At 40.9% G+C, this 26,987-nt stretch overlaps 1 protein-coding gene across 1 annotated transcript in view; it reads left to right on the top strand.

Annotated features, from left to right (window-relative positions):
• adamtsl2 (ADAMTS-like 2) overlaps positions 1 to 26,987 on the top strand; it is a 200,161-nt gene that overhangs the window by 16,666 nt on the left and 156,508 nt on the right. The window contains exons 4-7 of the mRNA XM_060841240.1: positions 8,951 to 9,026; positions 13,669 to 13,771; positions 22,543 to 22,688; positions 22,779 to 22,902. Of these exons, the coding sequence (XP_060697223.1) occupies positions 8,951 to 9,026; positions 13,669 to 13,771; positions 22,543 to 22,688; positions 22,779 to 22,902 (449 nt within the window). The remainder of the gene's footprint in view (positions 1 to 8,950; positions 9,027 to 13,668; positions 13,772 to 22,542; positions 22,689 to 22,778; positions 22,903 to 26,987) is intronic.

The raw sequence follows: 26,987 nt of genomic DNA, 5'->3' as shown, positions 1-26,987 counted from the left end.
GTGTGCATCATGTCCACTGAACAGCTCTTGCTCATCTAGTCTTCCTAAATGTTCTTCAATCTGCATTTCGTCTTCCCTTGCTGTTCCATCAAATTTAATCTGCCCTGCTCCCTTATCACGTTGCAGGAAAACTGTCACGCAGTTGCACGGGGATGATCATTAAATTTTTTTAAGCAAAAGAAATGGTTTCAAATTAGAAAATAAAATCCCATTCATCACTGCACTTTTTTAACAGATCCCAAACCCCCAGTGATATAGGACAGATGTAGTATGGGTATAGAATGTTTTACCTGCAATGGTAGTAGATTCACCAACTTTAAATGCATTTAAGTTGTCATTGGACAAGTATTTGAACATACATGGAATAGTGTAGGTTAGATGGGCTTCAAATTGGTATGACAGATTGGTGCAGCAGAGGGCCAAAGGGCCTGCACTGTGCTGTTATGTTCTAAATGGTACAGCACCCCGCTCCACTTTTCTCCTGAATCCCTTTTCAGTCCTCATCCCATAAAATCCCTCTCGCTAAATCTGTGGATTTGGTTTGATTTGTATTCCCAGCTTAGTTTGTGTTCTCCTGGAGTTGTCATACACCCAGAGCTAAAATGTTCTCCAATTTGGATGAGTTCAAGGTTTTATCCATGCACTTTTGGTTTGTAACTATTACTAACTCCCTACTTTTGAGGTAATCTAATTGTTTTTGAAGAAAAACAATCTTCCCCCTTTCTCAGGAGTAACTTTACGTGTGAAAACATCTGCAGAACACTTTTTTAAGAAATAGGGGTTTTCCCCAAAGTTTCCAGAAATTTCTAACAAAAACCACTTATGTACAGTTGTATACTTCACTGGGTCCTAAAACCTGTGCTAAATAAAAGCTCCATCCTGAAAGCGAGCTCCTTTCAAATGTTTAAAAAAATCACCGTGGTGAAAGAAACCAGTTAATTAACTCGTTCAAGACACTCAAAATCCATGTCACAAATTCAAATATCCAAACTTAACAAATAAAAATATGAATCACAATGGTGAAAAGAGGTAACATGCGAAATAAACAAAAGTAGACCTCTTGAGCCTGCTGTTATCCAGTAAGATCAAGGTTGATTTTGTTTGTTTTTTAATACTTCTGATAGCTGGTCCTCCCACTTTTAGAGTTTCTTTGAAGTAGGAATCTACATGATCTGTGTATTCTGAAATATTTCTTTAAATGGCTACGTCTTCTCACTCTTTGATCTATCCCCTAGCCTGAGGTGCTCACTTATTTCAGCCTGCACAGCTGGAACATCTACACTGTCCTCATTTAGATTTTAAATACTAGTCTTCAACTGTCTTCTCCTTTTTTTTCTATTTGGATGTAAAATTCAATAATATTGTACTCACCGCTACCTTGTGGAGTGTTAGCTCTGATCAATAGTTTTATTTAAAACATCACATTACAGAATACCAAGTTTTAATTATAACCTGCTGTTTTGGAACTGACAAGACATGTTTCTTTCAAACAATCTTGGAAGCATCCTATGAACTCTACATCCAGGTTACTACTGCCAATGTTATTTTTTGCATTTGTGTTGGGTAAAGTCACCCATGATTATTGCCACCTTTTTTTATTTCGCAAGAAACCACAATTGATTCTTCTATACTTATCTCACGTGATGGTCACTATTGAACTAGCCTGTAAACCACTCATTCCTTTTCCGTTCCACTTCTTGACCCAAAGTAAATCCGTTCCAAAGAAGAGCCATAATTGGCTGTCTCTACAGATGCTGCCAGAAATGTTTCCGTTTCTTAGCATTCTGTGTCTGAATCTACATCCTGATCTTCTGACCCAATATGATCTTTAACTGTTGCACAACCCATCCTTAATAGTGCTACCCCTCCATCTGCAACTAGATTTCTGTTTTGTCAAATGTTATGTCTATTCAGAATCTGGCTTCATGGTGCTGGAAGAGCACAGCAGTTCAGGCAGCATTCGAGGAGCAGTAAAATTGACGTTTTGGGCAAAAGCCCATGTTGGTTCAGGACTCAACTCTTGTCATTCTAAAGTTGTCTTCAAAATGGAAGTATGGTGCTGGGAAAGCATAGCCAGTCAGGCAGCATCCAAGGAGCAGGAGCATCAACAAGCTCTTCATCAGGAACCTGATGTACAAAACGTCCATTCTCCTCCTCCGATGCTGCCTGATTGGCTTTGCATTTCTAGCACCACTCTCTTCGTCTCTGATTTCCAGCATCTGAAGTGCTCACTTTCTCCCTATGACTATTAGTTAGTACTTATTTACATAATGCACAATTTACTGATTAGGGATCTTGAGCTGGCCCTTCCATTCACGGGCTCCCAAAGGAAGGGGGCGACAGACCCTCCAGAAGCTGCTTCACCAGGCATCCAGAGATATCTTATCTCTCCTCCACACAGCTGTTTGTGATTCCAAAGACTGTCAAAGTCAGCCAAGGTGGGTGACTTCTACCTCTAAGACAAGTAGGGCGAAATGGTCCTCTAAATGATGCCCAAGTCTTCCAGGCCAACTACAGGATGAGCTCCTTCCACCACAGCTGTAGAGGAAACGGTCTGCAGTTAGATCAGGTTGGAAGAAACTCAGGACACACAACTGATACGAGTGATACAACTGTGCACTTTTTTAAAATAATTTTATACCCTCACTTTGTACTCTTAATGGCTTCTCTGTTTCTAATCTTGCTGTTGGACCTAGTTCTCTCATTTGAGATGTGGTTTCTTCACACATTCCAAGGCTTAAAGAAGCTGTAATGGCCACATTGTTCATCTCTCTCCAGCTGATTTGGTGACTGTCTTAATCTCAGATGTTACAGAACCTTGTGACTCCAGTCAAGACTTTCTTCAGTCTGTTGTCAATATCAGTTTTCAGAGATTGTCCTAGGGCCTTTTCTGCAGATAGCAGCCCATAATTTCACCTACTTCCCATGTGACAGTACAGAATCTATGCAGATTTTTTTTTTCCTTAATCTATAGGGAATTAATTGTTCTACATAGCAGTATTTCAGTGGGACACACACTACTATTCAAGGCTGGGAGACCATCGTGCTTGAAACAAGGGACTGTTGGATTGCAATGACTGAGATTTTCGATTTGAAGTTGTTAACCTGGGCCAGTCGGAGCTCTGGCTGGCACAAACAGGAGGTTGCGTCTTCTCGTTCTAGGAATACCTGAGCTGGCTGGTCAGTGCCCTTGTAATGTGCACATGGGAAAGAGTGACATGGTGATGGGATGCTAGTTTCTGTGCAGTTATTTCAGTGGTGACCGGAGAAAGCAGTAAGCTGAAGAGAAATTGTTCACCGCATTCTTTGAGTCGGGGTCAGCATTTTTGGCATCATACCTTTATTTGGGAAGCTTGATTCTGCTGTCAAAAAGTGGGAATAGCATGAGGAAAGAATACATTATTTCTTTCTGGGCAAATTACATTGTAGATGAAAAGCAGCGAGTAATTCATCTGCTTGGGAGGCACAGCATTTTTGGTTATTAGAAACCTAACTTTCCCTAAGGCAGCAGATACGAGAACCTTTCAATACAGGTTTAGTTAAGGAATATCATGACTCCAAGCCTCCCCACTTCTGAGATTTTATTGATTTTACTTGATAGTTCGAGTACCAGGGAATCTGTATCAGGATTTCTGAGGCGGTTAAGATGACTGGCAGAGACATGTGATTCTGGGTTAACCCTGATTTGAAGATGCTGAAAGATGTTTGGTATGTGGGATTATTGATGTAACTACACAAAAGCACCTGCTAGCTGAAGCCGAACTGGACTTAAAACAGGCATCACAATCTGTGCCAGTAGACAATGCAGCAAGTGGAGCATGATAGCTGCAGTGCATACTAATGGAAGTGGACACCCTCACTTGTCTGAGGTTGGGGAAAGCCATTTGAGTGAAGGCACTTGCAGAGCCTCATATGGAGCATATCCTAGGTCAGCCTACAGTAAAACCCCACAACAAAGCTAAGCCTTGGTCAAATGGCTCAAATGTTCTTCAGAATACAAGCTGGCAAGCTATTACTATCAGTATGCTGATTCCAGACAGCAAAGAAGGCCTGCGAGATCTGACAAAAACTGATAGGCCACTATCCAGGAAAGGCCACTTATGTGTGGCTTGGAACAGTTCAATTGGTTCTGAATTTGATGTCACTAGACAATCAAAAATGTCTGACTAAATGGTCAGAAGTCACATGAAACCTGGTTTTGTCCAACCGGTTTATTTGATATTACAAGCTTTTGGGGTGCTACTCCTTCTCCAAGTGAAGAGAAGCGCACAGAGAGTTTATAAGCAGATCAAAAGATCATCCATACAGTGAGATTGGCTTGTCAACAGGCTGAATAATAAGTCTTTTGCAGGTGATCGAAAGTGTTACATCATGTAAGTAAAGTGTCAGCAGCTGAATAGTAAGTGAAGGAATGACCTATAATCCAATTTATTGAGACAGTGATAATTTCAAAAAATGTTTAATGAGGTGGTGCTGGGGACAAACCTAATGGCTGGAATAAAATTATAGGTATAAATCACATGCTGAGGGTCCAACAAGTACTCTAAAACTCTACAATCTCTAAGGTAGTGAGATCATAACAATGTATCAAGGTGATGGTGTCAAAACAGGACAATAAGGAAGATTTTACAAATGGAGAATAGTGTGGTAGGGTTACATGTAGCACAACATGAACCCAAGATCATGGTTGAGGCCATCTTTATGCATATGGAACTTGGCTTGTAGTTGTTGTCTATCTCGAAGGCCACCTTGGAGGACACTTATCAGAGGCTGAATGTCCTTGACTGCTGGAGTGCTCACTGTCTGGGAGGGAACATTCCTGTCTGTCAACTTTGTTACACAACCATTTAGCTTTTGTAGCATCTGCTTGGTCTCACCAATATACCATGACTGGGCATCCTTGCTTGCAGTTCATGAGGTTTGAAACATTGGGGAGAGCTTTCACAAAACTGAATGTGAGCCATGCTTACCTGCATTTGCAGTTAGATGAGGATTCCCAGACTTATGCCATAATGAATGTCCATAAGGGTTTGTACCATTTGAGATTGCCATTTTGAGGTATCATTCTGTATCTTTTTTTTCCCAGTGGAAGATGGAGAACATTTTACAAGGTTTACTCCAGATTGCCATTTATCTGGATGCTGTACTGATAACCAGGAAGATGAGTAAACAGCACTTGGGGAACTTGGACATCGTGTTTAAGTATTTCTCCCAGGCAACCACGTGCCTTTAAAAGGGGGAAAATTGTGTATTCCACTTACTCCAAATGATCCTCTTGGGCTACAGAGAAAGTGAGGACTGCGGGTGCAGGAGAGTCAGAGCGGAAAAGGGTGGCGCAGGAAAAGGTCAGGAATGTGACTAAGGGCTTTGCCCAAAATGTCAACTCTCCTGCTCCTCAAATGCTGCCTGACCTACTGTGCTTTTCCAGCACCATGTCCTTTTCATCGAGAGCCAACAAGACTGTGTTACACAGGTTGGAAGATAAAGTGAGTGCAATCCAAGTGCCCAGCTCCCACGTATGTACAGGAGTTAGGTCTTTCCTTGTGTTGGTGAATTATTACAGGAAATTCATAAATAACCTCACCTCCATCTTGGCACACTTATGCCTGTTATTAAAAAAGAGTCAGCCTTTGAAATGGTCACATAGCCAAGAAGTAGCCTTTAGGAAAGTGAAAAGGCAGCTATTGTCTTCGAAGGTGTTGGCCCACTGCAATTGCAAGGGAGATGGTGCTGACATGCAGTGCCTCCCTGTATGCTGTTGGGGTAGCGTTGGCACTCTGATATCCCAACAGAGAGGAACATCCAATAATGTTTGCTTCCTAGACTTTGGCTGATATCAAATGCAAAGATGCCCAAGTAAAGACAGAAGGTTTTTCATCTTTGGTGTGAGAAAGTACCATTACTACCTTGATGAACATAACTTCATAATAGTAACGGGCTACTTGAAGAATGGAATGCTGTGGTAGGCACTTTATTCTCAGTGCTTACAATTACAAATTGGAATACCATCCAATGTAGGTGCTTTGAGCTGCCTCTCACTAGTGGATTACCACCTGTGCTTCCCCTGGAAGAGTCAGTTCTGATTTTTAATTTTCTAGACTCCCTTTTGGTCACCACTGACAATATCAGTGGGCACAAAGATCCCATCATGGCAAAACTAAAAGAGCCAATGGTGATGGGGGAAACGAACCATCACAACCAGGATTGAAACCTTCTCTGGATTTGATGGGACCAGATTACTGTACAGAATGGCACTAACTGGCAGGAGTACTTGCTGATATCTTTTAACCTCCCCTTACTATGATCTGAAGTCACTATGTGCTTCAAGAAGATCACCATCACCCTGGTACCAAAGAAAACTTAACATGCCTCCATAACTACCTTCCCCAGTGGCTCTGACCTCCATAATTTGTGAACTGCTTTGATAGGTTAGTCATTAATTTTAGCCTCCTAGCCTTCCTTGATCCCTTGCAATTTGCTTACCATCACAACAGGTCCACGGTAGGTGGCATCTCTCTGGCCCTACACTCTTCCCTGGAACATCTGGTAAGCAAGGATACCAATGCCAGGCTCCTATTCATTAACTACAGTACTGCCTTCGACACTAATTCTAACCAAACAAATCTCAACTCTTGAGAACCAGGTTTCTGCTCCACCCTTTTCAACTGGATCCTCCACTTCCTGATCTGTAGACCACAATCGGTGGGAATAGCAACATCTCCACATTTACCTTCCTAACCACCAACTGAACCTGTCTATTAACCTTGAGAGAATCCTGATTTTTTTTTTTAAATTCCTAAGTTTTTTTTCAAATTTCCCCACTTACAAAATCATTTATACTTCTATTATTCCTACAAGGTGCATAACTTCATACTTTCCCACATTTTATTCCATCTGCAACTTTGCCAACTCTCCTAGCCTGCCCATTCTACAGCCTTCCTACTTCCTCAACATTACTTGTCCCTTCACCTCTTTTGTGTCATCTGTATATGAGGCAACCATGCTCTCAGCTCCTTATTTACATAGTTGTAGACCCAGCATGGATCTCTGCTGAAATCTGCTAGTCACCAGCTACCATCCTGAAAAAGATGGTATATCTACTCTTTGCCTTCTACAGTCCGCCAATCCTCTATCTATGCCAATATCTTGCCCCGACCACCATGGACTCTTAGGTAGCAGCCTCCAGTGCAGCACCTGCAGGATGAATAGAATAAACCTGTTTTCATTAGTAAAACTAATAACCAAGGACATCATAAAATTTTGGAGGGGAATAGAATTTGTTTTTATCCAGCAGGTGGTGGATGGCTGGACTTCAGCGCCTGGAATGTGGCAGAGACCGGATACTTTTTAAAAATGTTTTCATCCTCTTGTTATATAGTCTGACATGGACACAATGGGCTGATTGGCCTCCTCCATCATAGGTTTTCCAATGTCTCTAGTTTCTCATCGTGAAAATTTGACTGTTTCCTTTTCTTAACTGGCATTGTTTTTACTTTGCTCTGTAAAGTACTTTTTAGAGGTCTTGCAGTACATGAGATAGAGAAAAAGGAATTGTTATCGCAAATAGAGAATAAAGCTTTAATACCATTTCAACCATATAGTAAACACATAGGTTTAAACCGAAGGATAGCAAACATGGAGCTTGTTTTCTGCTTTTTATTTTATTTGACATAGCTGTTTGCCATAGCTGCTTGACTGTCATTTATTCAGTGAACTCAAAATTAAATAGAAATGAATACTGGGAACTTAAGTGTGGAAACTTAATCATTTGTGGCATTCTTCAAGTACAGGTGATGCTAAGGGCTTGTGTTTTCTTTAGACTGAGTAACAATGAAATAATTGATGCTAAGGTAGAAGACCTGTTTCCCAGTGCTGTCATGTTTCGGAGCGGAGTCCTGTTTCCGTAAGCCAGAGTCTAAGCAGAAATTTCACCATCCAATAGATCTGTCTCATTTGTTTGGAAAATCTTGTTGTGGTTCTGTTCGCCGAGCTGGGAATTTGTGTTACAGACGTTTCGTCTCCCGTCTAGGTGACATCCTCAGTGCTTGGGAGCCTCCTGTGAAGCGCTGCTGTGATCTTTCCTCCGCCATTTGTAGTGGTTTGAATCTGCTGCTTCTGGTTGTCAGTTTCAGCTGGTCCATTGCAGTGGTCGGTATATTGGGTCCAGGTTGATGTGCTTATTGATTTGAATCTGTGGATGAGTGCCATGCCTGTAGGAATTCCCTGGCTGTTCTGTTTGTTTGGCTTGTCCTATAATAGTGCTGTCCCAGTCGAATTCATGTTGCTTGTCATCTGCGTGTGTGGCTACTAAGGATAGCTGGATAGTAAGGATACTAAGAAAATCTTGCTGCTGCAGCAGAAGCAGAACCTGAAGGACCGTATGAATGAGCCATGGTTCTGTCAAAATTTCTTCAGAACTGACAGAAGAGCATGCCTCTGCCAAGTCCTTGCAATCTATTAGGATTTGGGATCTCCATCGCCTCCATCCTAGATCTATTGCCAACATCCACCTGGAAAAGGAGAGACTGGTAGATAGGTGAGAATTTAGTTATATGTGCAGCGTTAGCCACATTGTCAATGTGACAGCCAAGGAAAGAGCTGATTGGAGGTGGTCCTTTTGTGCTTTGGATGGGAGGTAGAACCACACTTTTGTGCACACATTTTGACTCAACCAACATTAAAGGAAATCCAGCCCACAGTCTTAACTGTCCTTCTTTAGAATGACATCATTTTATTGAAAGGAATGCTGCTGGCTTCATTTACTCTTTCTATGAAAATTATTTCTAGTGAATGTAAATTAGTTGTATTTATTTAAATTTAATGTATGCTATTCAATTTTGAATTTGTTTGTTTATTTGGAGTGCTTTTATGGGACAAACAAAGATACAAACTTACCTTGCACCACAAGATTCCTGAATATAATATGATGTTGTTGTGTTTTATTTAGCAGAAGGCTTGCAGTGTTGGGAGCTGATAACCAGACTTGTAATGGTACTCCTAAACGATATCAGCTCTGCAATATACAGGTCAGTGAAATCATTTACTGCATATAAAGCTGGATGTTATAGGATGGTCAGTATAGAAATAAACACCTAATGAATGTACGTCACATGCAAAGCAGCCAACAGCTGGGAGTGTACTATGAAGAACTGATAATAGTTAAGAACATTCAGTGAAACAGGCATACAATACTGCCCAAGCAGAATTTTTATCAACCATTAATGTGCTAATTTTTAAAAACGCATGCATTTGCAATGGATATTGCTGATTGGCCCAGCATTTAATGCCCATCCCTCATTGTCCTTGAAAAGATGGTGTTTAGCAACTCCTGGAGTTGTGACCCATTTTCTATAGGTAGAACCACAATATTATTGGGGAGAGAGCTCTCTAATTTCTGAATGGAAGAAAAAGGAACTGAAGTCAAACAGTGATAGGGTATAGAGCATATCAGATTCCTGATGAAGGGCTCTGGCCCGAAGCGTCAAATTTCCTGTTCCTTGGATGCTGCCTGACCTGCTGTGCTTTAACCAGCAACACATTTTCAGCTATAGAGCATGTCAGGGCATATAACAGGTGCCTGATTAGTGTGATTGTTTTCCATTGCTAAAAGAATAGAATGTGTCACTTTCTTCATGCCCTTGCTGGCCAATGTCGCTGCTTTTCGATGGGTGTTTCTTTCCTGGATCCTTTTTACTGCCATACTCAGTTTAGATTTTTTATTTTATAGATGGTGTCATATGGCCTTTATTTTTCTTCTAGATTTCCCTGTTCCCATCTTTCATGAAGATTTTTACTTCTAACTCCCTAATCAGTCCATTGTTCTACTTGCTAACTGTTTATTATACTAGTTGGGCTTTTTTTTTTGTCATTGACTAATCTATTTTCTTACTCCCTCTTTGATCCTCATTATCTCTATCTCTATTTTAGAGCTCGTCTATAGTTTCATGTTCAGCCACTTACAATTGAGTGCTCTAAAATATCCCAGCAAGCCAAAGTTGAGACAGCCCCTTTGCTGTCTGGTGTCCTATATAAGCCAAATAGTGTAAAAACAGCAGAGTTCATTTTCTTAAAGGACACTGGTGTACCAGATGTGTTTTTTGACATTAGTCAGTATAGTTACATTACTCAGGCCGGGGCAAGACATCTCTGGCCTGATGTTGAGCAAACCCATTTTGGCTCGCTAAAAATGGAGGCAAGAGATTTTAAATTTAAATTCCCCAGCCAATTACCACCAGTTACCATTTTGACCAGCAGGGATGCATGTTGCATGTCAAGGTGAATACTTATCAGTCTTGAATTTCCCTGAAACCCTTATGGTTGTGTTCTGGACTGTAGTCTGCTCTATGGTCACACCCAAAACTGTTCAGTTACAAAAGTCAGTTTGAGGAAACTATTCTTCAGAAAGGTTCCTCCTCTGCCTGCCTCTCTAACCTGCTGAATGGTCTTTCACTTACTGTACTCCTGAAATTTAGTAATTGTGGACTGATCACTTCAGTCTTCTATACAAGCTGCAGTGGCTCCAACATTCCTCAAGCTGAATTCCTGAGCTTGAGTTTGAACAACTGGATGGTGACATGCTGCAGATGTGCTTATCAAAGCAACGTGATGCATCCTTGAATTCCTGCATGGCAAGTTTAACTCAACAAATCTATTTTGGTATTTATAGATGTGCAATTTTGTATAGCAAAGAACAACAGGACTGATTACTCACTGCTTACTCTGTTGTACAGTTTCTCTCCAGCTGGAGAGAAAATAGAGGGGCTAACACAGTAACTGTATCTGATTTGGGAATAAATGACTGGTAGGATCAGGGAAAAGGTCCCGCTGTGACCACCAGTGGTAGTTTTATAAATTTAAAATGTAGGACCTCCAGATAACAATCTCTGCAGTTTTGCTTGAGCTACATACAAATTGCATGGGATTAATCCCATATGGTGGCTACAGCCACCATACCTCAAGAGAATATTGCATTGAGAGGCAACCTTATTGAAAAATAAAAGATTCTTTGGGGATTGACTAGGTGGATATGGAAATGTTGCTGCTTCTTCTGGGAGAGTTTAGGATGAGAGGGCATATTTTTATTTATTCGTGGATGTAGCTGGCTGGCCAGCATTTGTTGCCCTTAAGAAGGGGGTAGTGGGCTGCCTTCATGAACTGCTGCAGTCCACCTGCCCTATGTTGACCCCCAATGCCCTCGGGGAGAGAATTCCACGATTTTGACCTTGATCTCAGAATAAGGGGTTGCACATTTTAAGACCGGAATTTCTTCTGAGGCTAGTCAGTTTGTCGGATTCTGTACTGCAGAATGCTATCAAGACTGTTTTTACATATATTATCCATAGAGCTGTGATCTTTCAAGAGAGTCGAGAGTTATGAACAAAAGCAGAAAAATTGTGTTGAAGAGCATCATATCAACCTGATCTCACTGAATAGCAAAGCAGACTCAATGGGCTTGAATGGCCTACCTTTGCTCCTATGTCTTATGGTCTTGTGTTAATAACTCACCACCATGGTAACCAAAAGACAAAGAAAATAAAGTTTAATAGTTTGTCAAGCCAGATTTCACTTGTCCAATGCTCCTGTCAGCAAGGAGCATTATACTACCATGACTGAATAGCGAATAAAAGATTCACACCAATTCTTGATTTCTCACTCTGGGAAACAAATTTGTAATTTTTTGTCACTCTGTCAAATGCTCTACCTTTTTGTCTCCGTTCATTACACATGCTATTGTCTGCTTTCTCTGTCCCTTTTTTTTTTAGATCTCTGACTACTGATCCTATATGCATGCTCCAAAAACACCTTTGCCACTTTATCCCTTGTTAACTCCTTTCCAAAGCCCTCTATTACTCTTCAGTAGATGCCATGGCACCTTTTTACATTTCACCCAAAAAGGGAGATAGAATCTTGATTTAACATTGCATTTCAAAAGACAAAACTTCCAACACCACCTCACTACTAAATTTGGGTGTTGGAATAGAATTGGTGCTCAAGTATTATTAGCCAGACTTTTTTGGTCAACTTTTTAGGCTAATTATTGTAACCATGTGCAGGTTGTTTTGCTATATCATGTATTTCGTTAAAGCGAATTCACTATTAGGCAATTAATGAATTGGAGACACTTTCTTAAGTGTGAACTTTTTAAAACTTGTTTGGAACACCTTAGCATTGACATCTATTTCAAACTCCGTGATTCTCTCAGCCAGCTCGACGATACTCCTCACACCCACCCTCCTGCAAAAATGTGATCCCTGTACTCCCAATTCCACCAACTCCGCTGGATTCTCTCCCCAGGGTGAGGGATTCCACTCCAGGACATCCCTCAAGGGCAGTAATTTCCCATCTCCCATGATCAATCCCCTCAACTGCAATGCCTTCATCTCCTGCACCTCTGCCCTCCAAACCCCTCCCCCACCCAACCACAATAGAGACCCCCTTGTCCTCTCATACCACCCCACCAACCTCCAAATACAACGTGCCATTCTCTGCTATTTTTGCAACTTGCAGTCAGACCCCACCTCCAAACAGATTTCCTTCCCCACCCCTATCTGCTTTCCTTGCGGACTGTTCACTCCATGACTTCCTTGTCTCCTCCAACTCTCCTTCACACATGGTACCTTTTGCTGCAACTGCAGGAAGTGCAACACTTGCCCCAACACCTCCTCTCTCACCTCCATCCAAAGCCTTAAACAATCATTCCAAATCCAGCAGAGATTCACTTGCACCTGTTCCAACCTGGTCTACTGTATCAGTTGTTCTCAATGTGGTCTCCTCTACATCGGAGAGACAAACTGCAGATTTGGTGGCTGTTTAATGAAGCGTCTGCACTCTGTACCTTCTGAACAACATCACCTGGTTGGTAACCACTTCAATTTCTCCTCCCACTCCCTGGCGACATATCCATCCTGGGCCGCCTCTGCTGGCAAAATAAGGCCACATACAAATTGGAGGAACAACACCCCATATTTCACTTTGGGAGCTAACAACCCAATGGCCTTAATGTAGAGTTCATTAACTTCAGAAGCTTCCCACCCCCAACCTTTTCTCATGTCACCCTTCTCCCTCTTCTCCACCTCCTTGACCAGACCTAATCTGTCTGTCTTCCTTCTCGCCTATCCAATCCACCCTTCCCACTGACCAATCTCAATAATTTCCTCCCCCCCCCCCCCCCCCCCCCACCCCATCTGTATCCACTTATCATCCCAACTACCTTTCCTCAAGCGCCCTCACCTCCAACCACTTATTTCTCAGCTTCCTTGCCTCTCCCCAATCCTGATGAAGGGTCCTGACCTGAAACATCGACTTTCCTGCTCCTCTGCTGCTGACTGACCTGCTGTGCCTTTCCAGCTCCACTTTTTATCGACTTTTAAAATATGTTGGGTGTAACGCAATTACATCACTAACATTTAAGTGCTGTTTCTAAAGCACAAATTTTCAATAATTCAGGGTTGCACAAGAACGCAATCATCATGTCCTAGAGCCATCTGGACAGCAAATATCTGTCCTCTTAAATGCTGGGCCTATGTGCCACCTGTTGAAGGTAGTTTTTTAGCAGCACATGTTAAACATGTCCTAAAATACATAGGAAGTGCAATCACTGTTGCAAATATGGCAACCAACTCAATTGCAGCAAATTACGATTTGGAATACTTTTGTAATCTGTTGCAGGAGTGTCCAGCTAATGGGAGAAGCTTTCGAGATGAGCAGTGTTCATCTTTTAACTCCCGGGTTTATAATGGAAGGACTTACAAATGGACACCGTTATATCCAGGTGAGGAAAGGTGCACATGTCACAAAGCAATTATTTCTTATGTGATGTCATATTTTTTAAACAATGTATTCTGTAAAAACTTGTGAAGCAATCTGCTGTGAAGTTGCTAGTGGCAACATTCAGTTCAGCCCTGCACTAGGGTTGGGGCTTGTTTCAGCAAGCTTTTTGATAAGTTGGAGGCCATTGAAGTGAAGTTCAAAGGAGACAGAGGTTGAGGAGCTGTTAGCTGGAGACTAAAGACAGGGGCAGACTCTTAGGAGTGCTGATTTTTAACTGCCTTGTAGGGAAGGAGTCTGGCCTCTGCTTTTTTAAAAAAAAAACTGAGGAAATGTTTAAGAATTAGGAGTTGGATGCACAAGTCCTGGAAGTTACTGACTTTAGGAAATTAGTGTGAAATTTGGGAAGAAGTCTGCATGTATTTAATTCTGAGCAATATTTGTTTGGTGCATCTGAGCAAGTTTAGAGCTCTGGGAAAACTCAATTGCCACTTTTAAATTTATAAAGGAAGCTGTGGGTGAACATTTGGGCTTATATCTGTGACTAAGTGCTGGAGTGCAATTTTTGATATCCACAGCAGTGTGGATCCAAGTAAGGAGTGTGAACTGGCAGAACAGGAGCAGATGTTAAGGCTGTCCATGATGGAGCTGTTCATGAGTGTTTCTGGGCCAGATTGGTACATTAAAGAGTTGTGAATTCCTTGTGAAGTTTAATGAGATTTGACAACCTATCGTGTAATTAATATTGGAGGAAAGTTAATGAAAAATTCATAGATCTACTTTGATCATATTTGCTATTTTGTGTGCTGTGGGATGTTTGATTACAGTATATTACCCATTTTCACTTTGTTAATTCTGGGTGATAGAATGTAGTAACATGTATGCAGTTGTTGTGGGTATGTTCACCAAGCTGGGAAATTGCTTTGGAGTGGCACGGTGGCTCAGTAGTTAGCACTGCTGCCTCACAGTGCCAGGGATCCGGGTTCGATTCCAGCCTCTGGCAGCTGCCTGTGTGGAGTTTGCTGTTGGTGTGTCTTTGAGGGTTTCCTCCGGGTGCTCCGGTTTGCGCTCTCACTCCAAAGGTGAATTGGCCAAGCTAAATTGCCTCAGTGTCAAGGGATGTGTAGGTTAGGTGCATTAGTTAGGGTAAAAGTAGAGTGTTTAGAGTAGTGGAAGAAGTCTGTGTGGGATACTCTTTGGAAGGTTGGTGTGGACTTGTTGGACCAGATGTAGGGATTCTGAAATGTTTCATCCCCTTTCTAGGTGATGTCCTTAGTGCTGTGGAGCCTCTGAAGCACTGTTGTACTGTTGGTTAGAATTTTTGATTTTGTTCCTGCTGCTTCTGGTTGCCGGCTCTGGTTTTTTATTGCAGTGGTTGGTATATTGGGACCAAGTCAATGTGTTTATTAATGGAGTCCATGGATGAGTGCCATGTTTCTAGAAATTCTGACTGACTGTCCTCTGTTTGACTTGTCCTATTATTGTTGTTGTCCCAGTTGAATTTGTGGTCCTTTGTCATCTGTGTGTATGTCCAGTAGGGACGGCTGGTCGTGGCGTTTAGTGGCTAGTGGATGTTCATGAATGTGGATTGCTAACTGTGTGCCCTAAATACTGTTCTGTGCAGTCCTTGCTTGGAAGCTTGCACACCACATGTATCCTATACATGATGGGTATTGGGTCTTTTGTTCTGGTGAGTTGTTGTCTGAGCATGGCTGTTGGTTTATGTGCTGTCATGAGTCCCAGTGGTTGGAGAGGTCTAGCTGTCAGTTCAGACGTTTTTGATTTATGTAAAGTTGGATTGTAGCACATCTTCATTGTGTTTTGTCTGCCTGGTGTTTGCAGATCAAGTTGTAAGGATATCTGTTCTTGGCAAAGACTTTGTAGAGGTATTCTTCTTCCTGTCTTCACGGATCAGGAATGCTGCAGAGTGTTGTAGCCCTTTAACAGGTTCCTTTACGCAGCTTCCCTTGTTGGTGTTTGGATGGTTACTGTTAATTCAGGATCTGGTCAGTGTGTATGGCTTGTCTATACACTGTTTTGTTGAGTGAGTTTTTTTTTGTATTCTGTTATCTATTCTTTCCACAATCCTATCTAGGAATGGGAGTTGGTTGTTAATTTCCTCCTGTCTCAAATTTAATCCCTGTGAGCATGGTGTTGATAACCTGGTGTGTGCTCTTGATCTCTGAACTTTTTTAATTATTACAAACGTATCATCCACATATCTGATCCAAAGTTTGGGTCTAATTTGTGGAGGGTTTTTTGTTTAAGTCTTAGTAGAAGCAATGATGGAATGAGCCCAGAGATGAGTGATCCCATAGGTGTCCCTTTTTCAAAAGTGACCAGTCAGAAGAGAATTGTAACAATCAAACAGCCCATCCCAATAGGACAGACCAGAACCATAAACAAAAAGAACAACATTACAATATAATGGCTAAACTAACCAACAGCAGAGAAGATGAACACAACAGTCACCTGGGTAAGAAACCTCTCGAACAGCTCAGACACAGAAGCAGCCCTAGTTAAGGGACTCCTCTACAACTACAGGAAAAAAACAGACTTTCTAGCTGCACTAGAATGTACGTGCAGAACAAACTAACTAACCGAAGAGACCCAGCAAACAGTCAGACGAACCGTTGTACCCATACTAACTTGGAAAACACAAATGAACAACCTTAATACAAAGGAAAGAGAAGCCCTAAAAACACTAAGAACAAAAACATTATAATTGTACCAGTGGATAAAGACAGAATGACAGTAATCGTGAACAAAATGCACTTCGTACAAAAGCAGGCAAACTACTTGCAGATATTGACATTGACACTGACACTTACCAACAGAGGGAGTGTAACCCCACACCACAGTTAACCAATAGAATAAACAACATTATAGAACTAACACAAATGGACTGATAACCAAGGCAGGCCTACAAAAGATGAAACCAGAAGGCACCAACACCCCACGATTTTGCGGACTACTTCAGGTACACAAACCAGATGTACCACTTAGACCTATTATGGCATTTCCAGGAACTCCATCTCACAAACTAGCAAAAGAACTTCTACAAAGATTCAAGCATCTAATCAGTGGATCCAAACACTCCATACAATCATCACAGGAATTCCTGGACAATATCAAGAACATAAACATAGACCAGGACGAAGCAATGATCTCATTTAGATGTAACGCTGCTCTTGTACCTTTATTAACAAAAATTTAGCCAAAGAGACAATTGCTAACTGCCTAGACATATGGAACAGATGACATGATGGTGAACCAATCAACAAGGACTGCATGCTTAAACCACTGGTTCTGTGCTTGAATATGCACTTCGTATTCAGCAGCCAGATATATGAACAAGTCATTGGGACAGCCATGGTCTCACCCATCTCTCTGCTCTCAGCAGAAGCAGTGACACAAAGACTAGAATAAACAGCCCTCCCATAAATCTGACTCAAACGTTGGATCAGATACGTGGACAACATACTTGTAATAATTAAAAGAACAGAGATCGAGACTGCACACAGGATTATCAACACCATGCTCAAAGGGATCAAATTTGAGATGAGGAAATTAATAACAAATACCCATTCCCAGCTGTGATGGTGGAAAGAACAGATAACTGGGAATGCAGAACAAAAGTGTACAGAAAAGTTGGACATAGACCAGATCCTGAATTATAACAGTAATCATTGAAACACGTACAAGAGAAGCTACATTTACCTCACAGCTAAATGTGAGGTGATTCAATAGACAATAGGTGTAGGAGTAGGCCATTCTGCCCTTCAAGCCAGCACCACCATTCATTATGATCATGGCTGAGCATCCTCCTTCAGTATCCTGTTCCTGCCTTATCCCCATAACTCTTGATTCCACTATCCTGAAGAGCTCTATCCAACTTTCTGGATACTTTCCAGAGACTTGGCCTCAACAGCCTTCTGGAGCAGAGTATTCCATACACCCACCACTCCCTGGGTGAAGACATTTCTCCTCCACTCCGTTCTAAGTGGTCAACTCCTTATTTTTAAACTGTCCTCTGGTTCGGGACTCCCCCATAAGCGGAAACATGCTTCCTGCCTCCAGAGCGTCCAATCCTTTAATAATCTTATGTCTCAATCAGATCCCCTCTCCGCCTTCACGTTGGGAAGAATAATAGGAAGGTAGAGTACTGGGTCAATGGAAAGATTCTTGGTAGTGTGGATGTGCAGAGGGATCTTGGAGTTGCCAGCCAGGTTGATAGTGTTGTTAAGAAGGCATACGGTGTGTTAGGTTTCATTGGTAGAGGAATTGAGTTCCGGAACAGCAATCTCATGCTGCAACTATACAAACTGCTAGTGCAGCCACACTTGGAATATTGTGTACAGTTCTGGTTGCCATATTTCGGGAGGAATGTGGAAGCATTGGAAAGAGAGCAGAGGAGATTTACCAGGATGTTGCCTGGTCTGGAGGGAAGGTCTTATGAGAAAAGGCTGAGAGACTTTGGTCTGTTCTCATTTGAAAGAAGAAGGTTGAGGGGATTTGATAGAGACATACAAGATGATCAGAAGGTTAGATAGGGAGAGTCTTTTTCTTAGGATGATGACGTCAGCTTGTATGAGGGGGCATAACTACAAATTGAGGGGTGACAGATTTATGACAGATGTCAGAGGCAGGTTCTTTACTCGGAATGGTAAGGGCGTGAAATGCCCTACCTGCCAATGTAGTTAACTCAGCTACATTAGGGAGATTTAAACAATCCTTGAATAAGCACATGGATGATGATGGGATAGTGTAGGGGTCGAACTGAGAATAGTTCACAGATCGGTGCAACATTGAGGGTCAAAGGACCTGTTCTGTGCTGTATTGTTCTATGAAAAACTGATCAGTATAGTGAACGAACTTGTATACATAAAAAAAAGTTTGCTGATGAAAAACAAAATGGTGACGACACTTAAATTAAAACCTGATAAACATCCGGTCTGTATGTAAAGTATCATGCAAAATGTCTTCAACAGGAGGAATTACTGATGATTTTGTTCATCAACTAATTGGCTAAATGTGGAATTAAACGTACAGACTGAACTGTTGGGACTTAATCTTGAAGGGAAAAGTGAAGTTTTGAACTGTTTTGTGACCTAGGGAACAAAGATGAGTTGTGTGTGATTGAAGATCAAATCATGACTTTGAAAGCAACTAGCAAAATTTCAAGGAACAGAATAAGAAACTGATGAATCATTGGAAAAAATTTATGGAGAAACCAGTAACCATGGAAAACCGATTTCCAAAATAAAAAGAACAATACATGAATAAAAACAAGGTGCTGGAGAAACTCAGCCGGTCTGACAGCATCTGCAGAGAAAAAAGCAGAATTAACATTGAGATACATTTTTGTCAGAAAATGTGCCATGTCATCTTTGCATTCTGACAGCTTGCAGGCAAAGAATGAATGTGATGGATGCTAAAAAGCAGTCTTTCAAAGAAGATGAGGAAATTGAGTATGAGCAGCATCAGGCACAACAAGCCAGACAGGCTTAATTGATATCCACTCTTAAGTGATGCTCATTAACTATAAACTTGGTGCTTGCCTTTAGAACAACATCTGTTTAGTTCAAGATACAAATGCAGCCTTTTTATATGTTCTTTCTTTTGGTTTTCTTGTTTAATAACATTTAACATTGAAGACTTCATCTTCAAAACAGTAGTTAATGTGTGATGCTGTTGGTGAGGAATGACAGTGGAATAACAATGGCAGGATTTTTCTGGATATAATGCAGAAGGTACAGGATCGGTTCATTCCAGAGAGGAAGAAAGATCCTAAAGGGAGGCAGGGGCAGCTGTGGCTGATGAGGAAAGTTAAGGACTGTATAAAGATAAGAGAAGTATAACATAGCAAAGATGAGCAGAAAGCCAGAGGGCTGGGAAACTTTTAAAGAGCAACAGAGGATAACTAAAAATGCAATACATGGAGGAAACATGTGGTACGAAGGCAAACTAGCTTAAAAATATTAAGGAGGATAGTAAAGGCTTTTTTTAGGTATGTGAAAAGCAAAAAATATTAAGACTAAAATTGGGCTCTTGAAGACAGAAATGGGTGAATTTATTGTGGGGAACAAGGAACTGGCAGAAGAGATGAATAGGCACTTTGCTTGTGTCTTCCCCAGTGAACATAGATCCAATCTCCCAGATGTAATAGTGGCTGAAGGACCTAGAGTAATGGATCAGCTGTAGGGAATTTTATATTAGGCAGGAAATGGTGTTGGATAGACTGTTAGGTCTGAAGGCTGATAAATCCCTGGGACCTGCATCCCAGGGTACTTTAAATAGGTGTCTGTAGAAATCATGGACATATTGGTAATCATTTTACAATGTTCTATTGATTCAGGATCCGTTCCTGCGGATTGGAGGGTGGCTAATGTTGTCCCAACTTTCAAGAAGGGAGGGAGAGTGAAAACGGGGAATTATAGACCAGTTAGCGTGACGTCAGTGGTGGGAAAGATGCTGGAGTCGATTATAAAAGATGAAATTATGAATCATATGGATAGCAGTAACAGGATAGGTCAGAGTCAGTATGGTTTTATGAAGGAGAAATCGTGCTTGACTAACCTTCTCAAATTTTTTGAGGATGTAACTATGAAGATGGACAAGGGAGAGGCAGTGTACGTAGTGTAGCTGAACTTTCAGACAGCCTTAGATAAGGTCCCACATAGGAGATTAATGAGCAAAATTAGGGCACATGGTATTGAGGCAAGGTACTGACTTGGATTGAAAATTGGCTAACTGACAGGGACCAAAGAGTAGTGATAAACAGGTCCCTTTCGGAATGGCAGGCATTGACCAGTGGGGAAACACAAGATTCAGTACTGGGACTGCAGCTGTTTACAATATACATCAATGATATAGATGAAGGCATTAAAAGTAATATTAGCAAATTTGCTGATGATACAAAGCTGGGTGGCAGGGTGAAATGTGAGGAGGATGTTATGAGAATATAGCGTGACTTGGACAGGCTAGGTGAGTGGACGGATGCATGGCAGATGCAGTTTAATGTGGATAAATGTCTGGTTTGCCACCAAAGTGGATAGAACAGGAAGGCAGATTACTAAATGGAGTCAAGTTAGATAAAGGGGCAGTACAACGAGATCTAGGTGTTCTTGTCCATCAGTCAATGAAGTAGTAAAAGGTGAGGTCTGCAGATGCTGGAGATCAGAGCTGAAAATGTGTTGCTGGTTAAAGCACAGCAGGTTAGGCAGCATCCAAGGAACAGGAAATTTGACGTTTCGGGCCAGAGCCCTTCATCAGGAATCGTGTCAGTCAATGAAAGCAAGCATGCAGGTACGCCAGGTAGTGAAGAAAGCTAATGACATGCTGGCCTTCATAACAAGAGGAATTGAGTATAGGAGCAAAGAGGTCTTTATGCAGCTGTGCAGGGCCCTGGTGAGACCGCACTTGGAGTATTGTGTGCAGTTTTGGTCTCCAAATTTGAGGAAGGACATTCTGGCTATTGGGGGAATGCAGCATAGGTTCACGAGGTCAATTCCTGGAATGGTTGGACTATCATATGTTGAAACATTGGAGCGACTGGGCTTGTACACATTTGAGTTTAGAAGGATGAGAGAAGATCTGATTGAGACATATAAAATTATTAAAGGATTGGACACTCTGGAAGCAGGAAGCATGTTTCTGCTGATGGGTGAGTCCAGAACCAGAGGACATAGTTTAAAAATAAGGGGTAGGCCATTTAGAAAAGAGTTGAGGAGAAATTTCTTCACCCAGAGAGTGGTGGATATATGGAATGCTTGCCTGAGAATGTAGTGGGGGCCAGGTCTCTGGCTATTTTCAAGGAAGAGATGGATATAGCTCTTAAAGATAGTGGAATCAAGAGTTATGGGGATAAGGTGGGATCAGGATATTGATTTCGGATGATCAGCCATGATTGTAATGAATGGTGGTGCTGGCTCAAAGGGCTGAATGGCCTACTCCTGTACCTATTGTCTATTGACTACTGGTAAGCACAAGATGGTGTAAGAGCATTGCGGTAGAGATATGGTGCAAACTTGAGGTGAACAGTGGCGAATTGTGTGAAGAAACTTGGTGGAGCTGGAAAACATCCATGAATCTCCCTGAAATTAGCATTTAGGGCTGAATTTTATCAAAAATCAGCAATGTGCACAATGTTTGTGTAGGGACAGACAAAATTGAAATGGACTAGAAATAAAATTTTACACATATCATGTATATATGCAGTATCTTGGAAATGATTGCGCATGAGTTTTTACAATTTCATAAAAAGTTGAATACTATATTTGAAAATAATTATTTTCGTGTAGATTATCTTTTTTAACTTCTAAACATTTATTTGTGACAAAATACACTGTTTGCTATCAATGTTAAATATCTATACCCTTCACTTCGGGATTAGTTCTACTTCCTGATTCCCACTTCCAGCATGGCAATCTGGTCCCATATCTGTGCTTTCAATTCCCACTATGTCTGGAAGATGATAAGGGAATAAATCTGAGTGGGTTAACAAGCGAGACAGTACTGAACAAAATGGGATAATAATTTTAGAACCTTTCAAGTGAAGTTAGCTAATTCATGGCTGTAATGCAAAATGAAGAGGACACTGCTTCTGTCTGTCATTCTTCCTTCAATCATAATAGATACTGATGATTATTTTTATTATTACTGTTTTGTGGATCTTGTTTAGAAAATAATTTTACATTTTTAAATGTGAAGTGCTTTGGGATTTTTGTATCATAAGAAATCATTATATAAATTCAAGTTGTTTATCTCTTGCAGACGATTATGTGCACATTTCAAGCAAGCCTTGTGATCTTCAGTGTACTACAGCAGATGGACAGAGACAACTAATGGTCCCAGCACTGGATGGAACATCTTGTAAATACAGGGAATACCGAGGAGTCTGTATAGCTGGCATATGTGAGGTTGTGACAATAATCTGCATAGATGAGTGTTAGATTTCTCAAAGCTTATTGATTCTTGATTCACATTTTCTCTCTCTCTCTGTTCTGCAGCCCATTGGATGTGATGGGGTGCTCTTTTCCACCCAGACTCTCGACAAATGTGGTGTGTGCCAGGGCAATGGAAGCAGCTGCATTAGAGTGACTGGCAACTACAGGAAGGGAGCAATCTACCTGGGTAAGAGATGTAATGTACAGGAGTAGGTCATTTCGTCCTTCAAATTTGCTCTACCTTTCAACAAAATTTCAACAAAGGCTGATCGCCTACTTCATCTTCCAGCTGTATCCTTAAATCGCTTATTTCTCATAGTACAAATCTGTCAATCTCTATCTTTTAATATACAGAATGAATGACTGTGTGTGTGCATCCACGGATCCCCTGAGATGAAGAATTCCAAGAGTTTGCCACATTTTGAGTGAAAACGTTTTTTCATTGCAGTGCTAAATGACTGAAGCTTTTGTTTTGAAATTGTGATTCCATCTTTTAGATTCAAGGGCTAGAAGAAACATGTTGTGGGATTCAAGGGACTTTGGCAAATTGGATCCACAGTTGGCTGAACAGCAGGAAGCAGAGGGGGAACGGTTGAGGTGTCTTTTTTACTGACTGAAAGTCTGTGTCTACTGAGGTCCCACAGGGATCAATGTTGGGGCCCTTGCTGTTTGTGGCATATATGAATGATTTATACTTGAATATAAGAGGGTTGATCAGTAAGTTCAAAGATAATACAAAAGTTAATTGGGTGCTAAATAGAAGATAGCCTTACACTACAAGAGGATATACATGGGTTGGTCAGATGGACTGATAAGTGGAAAAGGGAATTCAATCTGGATAAGTGTAAGATGGTGCATTTGGGCAGGACAAACAAGGCAAAGGAATAAATGAAGAACAGTGGGACACTGGGAAACACCAAGGATCGGAGAGATCTTTAGTGTGCATGTACACATGTCCCTTAAGGTATCAGTGCAAGTGGACAGTGTGGTGAAGAAGACAGATGGGATACTTAACTTTTTTTGTAGACGCAGAATTTAAGACTAGGAAGGTTATGCTGTAACTGCATAAATCATCGATTAGATCACCGCTGTATAGTGTGCAGTTCTGGAACCCGCATTACACAAGGGATTTGATAGCATTAGAAAGGGTACCAAGGAGATTTTACCAAGATGTTATCTGGGTTGGAGAGTTTCAGAGATTGGACAGACTGTGAGGTTATTTTCATTAGTGTGGAAGATATTGAGAGGGGACATGATTGAAATGTATAAAGTTATAAGGAGCATAGATAGGGTAGAGATGGAGAAGCCTTTTCCCCTTAGATGGAGGGATCAATGACCAGTGGTCAAAGATTTAAAATAAGGAGCAGAAGTTTCAGAGAAAAAGGTTTAGCAAACTCGCTGCCTGTAAGGATGGAAGATGCAGAAACCCTCAATATTGAAGTATTTAGATGTGCATTTGTAATGTCAAGGCACACAAGTGCTGGGACATGGCATTAGAGTAATGAGGTAATTGTTTTTGACCAGTAGGGGCAGGATGAACCAGAGGTCCTTTTTTGTGTTGTAGATCTCTATGACTCTGTCTGAGAAGCAAAACATGCAATAAATTGGATAGTAAAGTCACAATACAAAATTTGTTCAGCAACAAGAAATGTTCTGTACAAATAGTCACTTGTTGTAACAAGCTTGAGTATTAATGAAAAAATACTTTTTAAAGCTATTGTCTTGCACTTATCTGGACAATTTGCAAGAAATATCAATGGAAAGGAATTTCCTTTTTTTGTGAAATGTGTTTTCAGCAATATCGTGTGTAGTAATTACTTATTGGACTGGAGGAATGTATGCAGTAGAATTCTCCAAGCATTCTTCCTTTCCTTCATTATTTATTAATGATTTAGACATGCACGTATAGACCACAACTTCAAAATTTGTGAATGGCACAAATCATCTGTTTTGAACAGTGAAGAGGATAGTAATAACCTTCAAGAAGATTTAAGTAGCTTGATGGAATGGCAAAGAACAGGCAAATTTAATTTAATGTAGAAAAGTGTGAATTGATTCATTTTAGAAAAACAAGGAGAGACACCAATATAAAATAAAAGGGGTAATTCTAAAGAACTTGCAAGAGCAGAAGGCCTTCTGGGTATGGGGTGTGAAATATTGAAGGCAAGTTAAGTGATTAATAAAGTGTTTGAATTTTAGCTTCATAAATATGAGCAAAAGTACAAAAACAAGATCATGATAAGCCTGGCTGAAACATGGGCTTTGCCTCAACTGGAGTGTTCTTTTCTGTATTGGCTAGCAAAGACCTAAAGGCATTTGAGAGGGTGCAGAAAAGGTTTGTATGAATGACTCTGGGAAAATGAAATGCAATTATATGAAAAGGTAAGAAGAGCTAGGGCTGTTTAACTTGGAGAAAAGAAGATTAAGAGATTTGGCAGGTATTCAAAATAATGGGAGGTCTGCATAGAACAAATAGGGAGGAAACTTTTAGGGGTCTTATTGACTTGGGTGGGATTTGTGGCAGAATTTGATGAGAAGTCCAGCAAGGCCTATCTTGATGCTGGGGACCTCACTGTATCTTTCGTTTTTTTGCAAATAGAAAGGTGAGTTTCTTGTTAGACAATGGCAAGTTGCCAATTAAAGGAGAGTTTTTTGCTTGTTAAGTGTCTTACTAACACCGTAACTGGCCTCATTTTTAATGAGCTTCCTATCTTGTCAAATGAGCAGATCAAACTGAACATCGAGAATTCTTGATTGGAAGTCAGCATAGGTACCCGGCAACTTCAACTTGCCACTTGCTCCAAATGATCTCCATGTTGAACACTGGGCACTAATGTTTCAGGTGAACTCCATGGACACTGGCCACAAACACCCAATGTCCACAGACATTGGCATTTGATATGTGCCAGCTTTTAAAAACACATATGGTACATCTCCAATCCCCTTACAGTATATATCTGCATTTTGATGCTGTACCTCAGGTTGTACTAACAACTGAAATTCTTTTAGTCAGGGACCAACATGAGCTTGTGGAATAAATCTGGCAGTATCACCATCTTGTTCGCTTGCTGTCACAGCAAACACTCACCCTGAAGCTTGCAGGTCTCTGGCTTGCATTGCTTTTTTTTTGTGCTTTGCCCCCTCAGCCAGAGATGTCAAGCTAATGTTATTCTGTCTTGATAAAAACTGAAAGAGCTGCAGATACTGTAAATTGGAAACAAAAGCAGAAGTTGCTGGAAAAGCTCTGATCTGGCAGTAATTATGAAGTGAAGTCAAAGTTACAAAGTTTCAGGTCAGGGTTCTGAGGAAGGGTCACCGGACCTGAAACGTTAACTTTGATTTTTGTTCAGATATTGCCAGACCTGCTGAGCTTTTCTAGCAACTTCTGTTTTTGTTAATATTCTGTCTTGCCTTGCCATTTGGCACAAACAAAGCCAGGAATCTTGTCATGAATGATTTGTCAGTAGTCATTCAATTTTACAATATAGAGAGAGGCTATTTGACCTATTGTCTGTACTGGTTTCCAAAAGAGCTACCCAACTAGTCCTATTCTCTAGCTCTATTTCTGTAGCTTTCTAAATTCATCACTTTCAAATATATATCCAGTTGCCTTTTGAAACTTCATAAGGAATCTGCCTGTACCACTCTTCTAGGCAGCTCCTTCTAAATCCTAACAAATCATCTGAGTAAAGATGTTTCTCCTCCTCTTATTCCTAGCTGTCTTGCTGACAGTCTTGGAATTGTGACTCCTAGTTCCAGACTTACCAAGTAGTGGAAATGGAATATCTTTCTTTACCCTGTCAAAACTGTCAATGACTTTGAAAACCTCAGATCATCTTTTAATCCTCTCTACTTTGAGGACAATCAACTGAATTTCTCCAATCTTTCCTTCTATCTAAAATCCTTCATTCCTGGTATCATTCTGGTAAATCTCCTTTGCACTCTCTCCCGGGCTTTAACATCATCCCTCCAAATAATGTGCCCAAAAGTCAACACAGTACTTCAAATGTGGTCTGACCAATGATATATAGAGATGTAGCATCACTTCCTTGCTTTTTTTACTGTACTCCTCTGTAATCCTGTAAGACTTCTTAACAACTGTTTCACCTTGTCTTGCCAAGTTCAGATAATTAAGCACCTGAACACAGGTCCTGCTGCTCTTGTACTTCTCTTAGAAAGTTGTACCATTGAACCTGTGTATTTTCTTTCTATGTCGTACCAAAATGCTCACCTCATGTTTCTCTGCATTGCAGTGCATTTGGCCAATTTGTC

The sequence above is a fragment of the Hemiscyllium ocellatum genome, chromosome 21 (assembly GCF_020745735.1).
Source record: "Hemiscyllium ocellatum isolate sHemOce1 chromosome 21, sHemOce1.pat.X.cur, whole genome shotgun sequence".
NCBI classification, from domain to species: Eukaryota; Metazoa; Chordata; class Chondrichthyes; order Orectolobiformes; family Hemiscylliidae; genus Hemiscyllium; species Hemiscyllium ocellatum.
This window is presented reverse-complemented; position numbering and strand designations above follow the sequence as displayed.